The sequence below is a fragment of the Corvus brachyrhynchos genome, unplaced genomic scaffold (assembly GCF_000691975.1).
Source record: "Corvus brachyrhynchos isolate BGI_N302 unplaced genomic scaffold, ASM69197v1 scaffold65, whole genome shotgun sequence".
Classification (NCBI taxonomy): Eukaryota; Metazoa; Chordata; class Aves; order Passeriformes; family Corvidae; genus Corvus; species Corvus brachyrhynchos.
In genome coordinates this window covers 4,390,290-4,399,940 of record NW_008238365.1, presented here as the reverse complement: position 1 = coordinate 4,399,940, position 9,651 = coordinate 4,390,290, and the positions used below count along the sequence as shown (strand labels likewise).

General features: G+C 40.0%; 1 protein-coding gene across 2 annotated transcripts; it reads left to right on the top strand.

The window, feature by feature from the left end:
- Positions 1–4,801: 4,801 nt before the first annotated feature.
- GJA9 (gap junction protein alpha 9) lies at positions 4,802–9,651 on the top strand. 2 transcript variants are annotated; one of them, XM_017736196.1, is made up of 2 exons: positions 4,802–5,315; positions 5,513–9,651. In XM_017736196.1, exon 2 carries the CDS (start codon positions 6,629–6,631, stop codon positions 8,156–8,158), a length of 1,530 nt encoding a protein of 509 aa, XP_017591685.1. In that variant the 5' UTR covers positions 4,802–5,315; positions 5,513–6,628; the 3' UTR covers positions 8,159–9,651. The 2 variants fall into 2 exon arrangements, with proteins under 2 accessions (XP_017591685.1, XP_008633350.1); XM_008635128.2 differs by lacking the exon at positions 4,802–5,315 and having other exon boundaries at positions 5,323–5,625; positions 6,608–9,651.

Sequence of the window (9,651 nt, the reverse complement as noted above, 5' to 3'; positions counted from 1 at the left end):
AGGAATCCCCCTGTCGTGCCGTCACGGGGATTCCCACTGCGTCACCACCCGCCCCCACTGGCACCGCCCCTCTACCCCGGGGAACCCCCGCCTCCCCCGCGGGGAGAATCCAGCGGGGAGGCCCCGGGAATTCACCCGCTCCTTGAAGGCCAGTGTCCCCCCTCCTCCCCCACAGGTGTCTTAAAGGGTCAGCATATTCTTCTTGGCTCTCTTAAAGGGCCACTGTCCCCTAAAAGCGAGACTTAAAGGGCCAGTGTCTCCGAAAAGTAGCTATTAAAAGGCCAATGTCCCCTAAAAGGAGGTCTTAAAAGGCCAGCGTTCCCTCCCAGGTGTTTTAAGGGGCCAGCACCCTGTTCCAGAGGTCTTAAAAGGCCAGCGTCCCCTAAAAGAGGGTCTTAAAGGGCCCCCTCCTCCCATATCCCCCCATACCTCTCTGGGGCCGCATCCCGCGGGGTCCAGGGGCAAATGGGGCCGGGGCGAGGGCGGGGACCGTTTTGGGGGGACTTGGGGGAGGAAGCCCCGCCCCGGAGGGAAACGCCACTAAAACGCCAGCGGTGTCACTGTTGCGACGGATGACACGGGGAGGGGAGGAGGAGCTTCGGAGGGGCCCATGGGACCCAAAGGATGGGGGAAGGTGGCGGGGTCACCCAGGGGCCGGGGTCCTCTGGGGGAATGTCGGGAGGGGTCACAGGTCCTGGGTTGTTCCCTTATGACGTCATCAGCACCGATTTAGGGCGACAATCCAGGGTCCCTCCCACCCCCCATCATTTTGTGTGGCCCATTTTTTGGCTCTTTGCCCCATTTGGGGGACTCTCTTCCCCATTCTGAGTGGGGGCTCTGTCTCCCCAGCCCCAGAAGATCATGAGACCCATGAAGACCATGAAGACTCTGGAGACCCCAGGGCTGGTGCCTTTGTTGGGGAAGAGATGATACACCGGGCTGTCCCCCCACCTACAATTTGCAGGGGGTCAGTGCTCCCCTCCATACCCCCACTTGGTGGGGGGGGAAGGGGGTGTCTTATTCATTTGGGGGGATCTCTGCCCCATTTGAGGGGGGTTTCTGATCCACTTGCGGGTGGGGCCCATTTAGGATGAGGGGGCTCTGCCCGATTTTGGTGGGAGTCTCTGACACATGGGATCCCCAACTCCAGGAAACCATGAGACCCACTGAGACCATGAAGACCCCTGGCACCACCAAGGGTGGTGGTTTTATTTTGGGGGATGACACACACCGGGTGGGGTTCCCTCCAGGATCCTGACTAGAGGTTGGAGGGGGTGTCACAAGTATACTTTCTACTGCATAGACTGCTGGACCCTGACTGGTGCTGAAGCCTTACTCAGACAGGCAGCTCCACTTCTCTAAATGCCAGAACATACCTGCCCAAAGAGCTGAAACATCTTAGGAGCTACCAGCAACTGAAGGAGCAGCAAAGCGCCCTGATGCGAAGCTGTGGTTTATATAGCCCAGGCCCTTTGCCTCAGTGGCTGCACCTTTTGCTGCCCCAGCCCATCCCCTCCTGCAGCCTATTTTAATCCTTGGCTCAGCCACTTTCACACCTCATGAGTACCACCTAGGTGCTGCAGCTCATAAGTGAAGCCCACCTCCCTTCCCCTGGCCCCAGCCACAGACACTGGCCCTGAGCCCAGCAGATAACTACAGAACAGGCAGGAAAGAAGAAAAAAAAATAGAGAAGGAACCTAATAAGTAGGCAGGGAAAGAAACTTGAAAATGCAAAGAGGAGCAAGGTCAGGAGAGAACTAAAAACAGGCACAGAAAGCTACAGTACCAGTGTATATATATATATAAATAAAATTTTAAAGCCAAGGGATTAAGAGAGGAAAATAGGATGCTAGATAAAAGTATACAGAAAATACAAATTTTTAAAGCTAAGGAACTAAGAGATGAATAAATTTTAAAAAATCAAGAGTGAACTAAGATAAAGACAGATAGAAACTGTTAAAAAAAACCCTCTTAAACTTCCTGATACAGGCCAGGGCATCTTCAGAAATTTTGCTTGTGAAAGTGAAAACATAAATGTGCACCTACTGATTTGCATGTGTATCTTAGCAATCAAAAGTGAATCTCTAAGGCAGCACAGAAAATAGACTAATGTGAAGAACATGTGCTTCAGTCTTTATATGGTAATTTCTGGTCTGCCTTCAAACATAATACTGCTGAATTTGGCGGTCCTAAAGATGACATTGGATAGTACAGTTGTCCAAATTTCTGAATTTTGCAGTTTATCATTTGTGGTCCTCCTTCACTACTGAAAGAAAACTATGGGAGGGAGTTCATGTTACCCTGAAAACCTGTAGGACACATCACTGATGCTTGTGCCTCTACTTATCCAGCTGTCCATTGTGGGTCAGACAGATACAGTAGAAAATAAAAATCAATTGTACACATAAAGTGCACATTATTGATGTATAGAAATGAAAAGGCCTTGATCTTCAGAGAATATTTCCATGATTGGAGGATTACTGTGACATTTGACCCTAAGCTAAGAAAACACATTATAGTCATAAAAATTCAGGGAATGTTTTGCAGTGAATCCACCACAAAGCCAGTGAGGTAGCTCCTAGACCTGGAAGAAAAACAAATAGTCTCTCCTTACATCACTAAGTTACTAAACACTGAATGTTGATATAAACAGTTTATGTAGATAGTTGGAGTTGCAAGATGTCTGAACAGACAGCATCAGCACTATAAAATTGTTGTTGCCACTTGAATTTATTTTCCCTCATGACTTGTCAAGTTGTCTTTTAACTGTAGTACCATTTTAAATGAGATAATGCATCTTGGAACACTGTGTGCAGATCATTAAATGTTTGTTTTAACATTTAGGTTTTACAGAGCACGTAAATCTCCAACGACTATGGTTCACTCTCACCAAACACAGGGTTTTCAAACAAAGCTTCAGCATGAGCTGGCAGGGGGTTGTGTGCGTCTGTGGCTCACTTCAGCAGACTTAGAAGTTTTTTATCAATAACAAAAATATTTAGAAACCTACTTTAAATACTCAATAGAAGAGACATACATTTAGAATCCTGCTTTAAGTACTTCATAGAAATGGTTAGCTGTAGACTGCTAGCTTGCCAAAATGACTGAGTACTTTCAGGCAAGCTGTCAAGTATGAAATCGGACATGACCTATTGACTGATCTTCAGCACCAAAATTAAAAGATAATGATTAGCTTTTTAGAGTTCTCAGCAGAGGAAGTTTATCCATCCTTTGTAGTACATTTGAATCAGCACTACACTTTTGCAGAGCGCTGATGAGGATCACCTAAAACAACATTATAGTGCTAGATATGCTTCTTAACTCATATTGGTCCTAGCGGTGGACTTGCACATTAATATCAGGCATGCCTAATGAGGCTATGCCCTTGGTCATTGCAGTGCTAATGTTGGCTCCAGAAAAATTTTTGCACACAAAATAAACATATTTCTTTCTTTCTTCCCTTTTGTAAAATGAGGTCTTTTTCCCTCCCCACTGCCCAACATTTCTTAATGTTTAGAGTGTTTGAAAGGGTTTTCCCCAACTAACCATCAGTAGCCAAAATGGACTGTAGCAGTTCAATTGCCTCAAAAAAAAACCCCACAAGTAGCTTTTTAAGCTCTTTTAAATAATTTTCATGCATCATCTCAGCTTACAAGCTGTGGTCTATTTCCAAGTGCCAAGAGGAATTTTTAAAGAGAGCATTTACTCTGAGAATTTTGATTTGAGCAAACTAAGACATTATATAGGATGAGGGTGATGAGACACTGGAACACCTTGCCAGAGAAGTTGTGAATGTCCCATCATTGGAAGCATTCAAACTCAGTTTGGATGAGGCTTTGAGCAACCCAATCTGGCAAAAGCTGAATCTGCCCATGGAAAGGGGTTTGGGCTAAGCAGTATATTAATGTCCCTTCTGATCCAAACCATTCTATGATTCTACATGCCTTTAACCTGTAGAACTTCTGCTGCCATTCTTCCAAAAATGTTTAAATTAGGTGAAAGGCAATTTAGGAGTATTCATTGTGTTCCAGGGGCTCCATCTTTATCCTCCTCTAGGAAGACACAGAGAGTGGTACCTTTGTGGAGTATAGGTACAACTGTGGGTTTAATTTCTAATTCTGCCACATGCTAACATGGGGAGGATGTATGATGCATAGTTTACCAAATGTTTTACCAGAAGTAATCATGTTCTTCAGTAGAAAAAACCCATGCATTCATCTCAGTCACAGGGCAACTGTGCTATGACAATCCATCTGATGTAAAGAAGGGAATAGGAAAGGGAGGAATATAAAATAAAAAGTTAACAACAGTAGATTGTAACCTATGAACAATTCTATCTATTAATGTTCTTTGAGACCAGGCAGTTTGTGCACTCTTTTATGACAGAAAATATTTCGCCCTGTTCTCACTATTTTTCCTGCTGCGGTAATGCAGATAGGTAGCTTAAGGTCTGGATTAAAAATGGAACTTGTGTCACCTAGTCAGTTTTTATAGGCTATATGTAAGTCTCACGATCAAGAAGAACAACTGACACCTTTAGTATGTCTGACACTTAAGACAGGAATGATAATGATTTGCTCCTAAAAAGAAATACTGAACTATATGGATGGGGAAAATAGAGTTAAATCATTGTCAAGTTCAGGAGTCTTTTAAAGGTATCAGTATGACAAGTAATATGGCCTCAGAAGAATAAATGAGAAGTGCAGAATCACAGAATATAAGAGATACTGTCTATGAAGAGGGAGTGAGTTTGGAGGGGCCGAAAGTACTGCTATTGATTTGTTTTTACATCAGGAGTGTGGTACTAAGTTTTTGCAGGACAACAGACTGCAGGAATTTACAGTGATACCGTTTGGGAAGATTTACCTTCTTTTGCACAGGCAAGCTGAATGTTTGCTACTACTGAGATATGTAAACTAAAACTTAGTTTGAAAGTTCTGTTTTATTCTGTTTTTCTGAGGCTGAGGCTGTTCTTAAAATTTAGAAGGTGCTATAGAGGCAAAAGAAGATAATCTCAAAGAACTTGAAGTTGCAGATCTTTTATTTCTAGCTTTTTAAAAAGGAGAATCTTTTACCGTTCCTAGTTAAATTATGCTTGGAGCAGTAGTTGAGTGCACAATAGATCGATTTTCCCCTCCCTTCAGCCCTAGCAAATATAAATTCCATGTGCAAAGCTCACACTTATCACTTGCTCCTGTAGCAAAATAAACTGCTTATAATGTGTAAATTTACTCACACAGATGGAAGATGGCAGGGATTGTAACTTTTTATTGGACGTCGCAGATGTTTAGTTTTACACATTTTTGTAAAGAAAGGTATGTTTTATTTTTAATTTACCATTTATTTTTAATTTGTTTCTCTTTAAAAAATGTCTAACTTGCCTATTCGTATACTGATTTGCAAACGTATTTTCATGTTTAGAAGGCTTAACATAAAGATTCCTCTATACACATCAGTATTGCAGCCATAAGATTCCAGCTTCTCGTGACTCATTAGCACTCCTGTTTTACAGGGTGAAAATTAATCCCATTTGAAGAGAAAATGCTATGCTAAAGCACCGTTATCCTAAAAAATATCACAATAAGATACTATTCTACTGAATTGTGCTGTACATACAATGAAAAGGTAAATCTACAGGTGTTTTCTTGTCCCCATACATAAGAAGAATTGTGTTACAATTGTATATGTATACAATGATGTAAATATTGAAAAGGAATTTAAAATCTTGTCCATGATGTAGTATCCTGTTAATGGAGGAAAAAACATATGAAAGAAAGGTGAGTTGTACAATTACACACCTATATTACCAGTTTATCTGTATTCAGAAGACAGTCATTTAGGAAAATGCTGGTAAAGAATTTTTGTGTAAATAATTTATTTTTCAAAGAGTTGTGGCCAAAGATAGTAAAGCTTGACACTTAGGCACTCTACTCACTATTTCAAATGCAGGTATCATTGATCAGAGGAAGCTAGACCAATTACAGCAGTTCTATTTGTTTATTGTTGACATCCATAAACAAAAAGGAAATGTCTGCACGAAATGATATGCCTAAACATGTATTTTTAATTAATAATGATATTTTTGTGAGATGATTTATTCCCTCTTGAACTGCTTTATATAACTAATTTTCTCTGTGAAACGGTAATTAGACTGCCATAATTACAGCTGTGACATGGGGCTTGGAATATCCAAAAAAGAGGACAAGGAAATATTCCTGTACCTTGATAAGTGTCCTAAATATAAATGTCCTGCTCTCACATTGCTATTGGATGATGATTCAAATGGATTGCATAATACTCTTAAAATCCTGCTACAAGTCAGGCACTCTAGTTTCCACTGATCTGATGCAGACTGAAGGTGTTTAATATCTTGTAGTGATGTGCTTATCAGGATATTAATAATAAAGTAGACACAGGCAGATGATGCAGCTTTCCATCTCGTAGGTGAAGAAAATAATACCTAGATTGTCAATAAGCAGTTGGTAATGTTGCCATCGTTGCAATGTGAGATACGATAGTTTTTCCCAGTGCTGGTTTTTTCATAATACATTAAGGAAGGAATGCAGCTTTTACAATGTTTGATACTTTTTTATCTCATGCATTTTAGTGTTAATATGGCAGAATAACCATGGGAGACTGGAATTTCCTTGGAGGCATTTTAGAGGAGGTCCACATTCATTCCACTATTATTGGAAAGATTTGGCTAACGATCCTCTTCATATTTCGAATGCTTGTCCTTGGAGTGGCAACTGAGGATGTTTGGAATGATGAACAATCAGAATTTATATGCAATACTGAGCAGCCTGGTTGCAGAAATGTGTGCTATGATGAGGCCTTTCCCATCTCTCTCATAAGATACTGGGTCTTGCAAGTTATATTTGTGTCTTCTCCTTCCTTGGTGTATATGGGTCATGCCTTATACAGACTAAGAGCCTTGGAAAAAGAGAGGCAAAAAAAGAAAGCTCAGGTAAGGGTGGAACTTGAAAGCACTGAATTAGAAATGACTGAAAATCGTAAAAGACTGGAGAGAGAACTCCGGCAATTGGATCAAAAAAAGCTAAACAAAGCACCCCTAAGAGGCTCTTTGCTCTGCACTTATGTGATACATATTTTCACAAGATCTGCAGTGGAAGTTGGCTTTATGATTGGGCAGTATCTTCTTTATGGCTTTCACTTAGATCCTCTTTATAAATGTCAGAGAGACCCATGTCCAAACACAGTTGACTGCTTTGTATCTAGACCAACAGAAAAGACGGTGTTTATATTATTCATGCAATCAATAGCGACTGTATCATTGCTTTTAAATATTCTAGAAATTACCCACCTAGGATTCCGAAAAATTAAAATGGGTCTCTGTGAGCAGAATAAAAACAAGGATGACTCTGACAATTTCTATATAAACAAATCTAAGAAATACTCTTTGATACCGCACTCTTCTTTTGGAATATCCACCACGCCTCAGAAAACGCTTCCTTGTGCACTTAGTAGTTACACCTTTTTGATGGAGAAGCAAACTGGCACTATGCTTTACCCAGTTTTAAACTCTCCTTCTATGTTTCGGTCTGCGCAAAATAACCGTACAAAAAGCAGCAGCAATTACACCCATTGCAATCAGGAAAATAAATCTCCAAAGAGGCCAGCTACAAATGCTTTAGACAGTCAGACTCAAAATACTAGCACAAGTAATAACGAAGGCTTTCTTGGTGAGCTTTGGACTGAAACGCATGATGCACAAAAAGAGGCTGAAAAGAAACATTTTCTTTTTGTTACTCAGAATGCAAATACAGCTTCAAACATGTACTTGAGAAGCTTTGCTGAGATGCCATCTCAAACTTCATTGCAACCTGATACAACTTTCTCTAGTACCAGTTTTAGACGACAGGCAATGGTTGGGAGCACAGGAGGACCAACAAATTCTCTTCCAAAGAACAGTGACAGAAGACAAAGCAGTTTCAGTGTAAACAAAGCCAAAATTCCTTACAATGCTGATGTAAAAAATTCCAGCCTACCAGACACTTCTGATTCTATGGGGGAGGTGAGCTCAGAATCTACACAAAGCAGAGTCTGGAACAGTCCTAAGCTTTTCGCACTGTCTAGGCAACTGTCACTGTCAAGTAATGCCAGCAATAAGCGTGCCCCCACTGATCTTCAAATATAGTGTGAGTTAACCCATTAGCTGCACTAACCAATGCTGGGATAATTCCCGAACAGAGACATAACCCAGACCTGTGTGTAAGTGTAGCTAAATTATTCAACTTTAACCAGCTGTTTACACAGATAGGAAAGTTGTGTAACCCTCTGAATAGTAGCTAATTTTAAACAGTCTCTTTATCTTTACTTCTTTTGTAATGAAAACGTGGCATACACTTCAGTGTATAAACTTCTACCCTCCAGCTAAAAAGGAAAACACATATCCTCTCAATCCACATATTAGGAAAAGTCAGGTATAAAATCACAGCTGATACTATTTAAACTGAATGAAAGTAGAAGAAAAAATTTACAGTCTAACAATATTTCTTACAAAGACCAGTAAATCAAATTAGGCTAAAGACAGCATTGGTGCTCTCAAAAAAACTTACTGGTAAACATGTTTCCTGTTATCAGTCTGAGAATTCAAACAGACATTTGATAGCTGTCTGAAAGCAGCATGTCAAACATATTCCACTGTTCAAACTGTGTTAAATACAAAAAGAAAAAACACTTGAAAATCAGATCGCTAATTCTTTGACTCCATGGTACACCTTTTTTTTTCAATGTATCGCCACTGATGTCCTCAGCAGAAAAATCAAAGTGAATTTCTCATAGTCTATTATCAGAATTAAATACACCACTACATTTTTAAAACATTGTGAATTACAGACGTTGTGAGCTTTAATTATGACATTTTTCGTAACACTAATGAAATAGCAAAATCAGAAAACAAGTTACTGAAATTTAATAATCAGATATTTTGAATTTCACAAACCAGAAGGCTTACTATGGAAAATAGAAAAAAAACAAAACCAAAAAGAGAGAACAAAAAAAAGCAAATATGGTAGTACCTTCCTGCTTTCAGTTACAAATGTCAAAAGACACATAGGAGGTTTATCAAACAGGAAAACGACTCCTTTCCTGTTTGTCTCTCCCCCAAATTCTGATAAACTTTTAAATCAAACAAAGCTTATACCTGCTTAGGAGGAGCATTTGTGTTTATGCTTTTTATGGGAATAATAAAATATTAGGACATTCATCCACTTGCTGTTCAGGTCCATATAGTGTAAAGGAAGTTCCATGAAACATCTTGAAACAATAAAGGAGGCAAAGATGAACAAAATACTATGGTGCATTGTAATCAAGCTTTCTATGTATGAAATACATTTATTTGAGTTCCACAGCACTGAAACACTGTAAATACTTGGTGAGGTGGTCACAGCTGGAATGCATTAGTATTTTTGTGTGTATTTTTTACTAGCGCATTTGACATACTATACATGTACTGAAAAAATAATTTGTGAGAGGTAGCATCATGATGCTACAGCACAATTAAATTCTTAAAGTGCATTGTCATTATGCTTACCAGATAGCCATGTTTCAGATTGACTGAAAACTGTATAATACTAGCATAAAAGGAGCCATAAAACATAAAAAGCTTTTTGCTTGTAGCAGCAACAT

What these genes read in the sequence shown, in the direction of transcription:
- GJA9 (XM_017736196.1), top strand. Translation starts at nt 6,629, where the DNA reads ATGGGAGACTGGAATTTCCTTGGAGGCATTTTAGAGGAGGTCCACATT.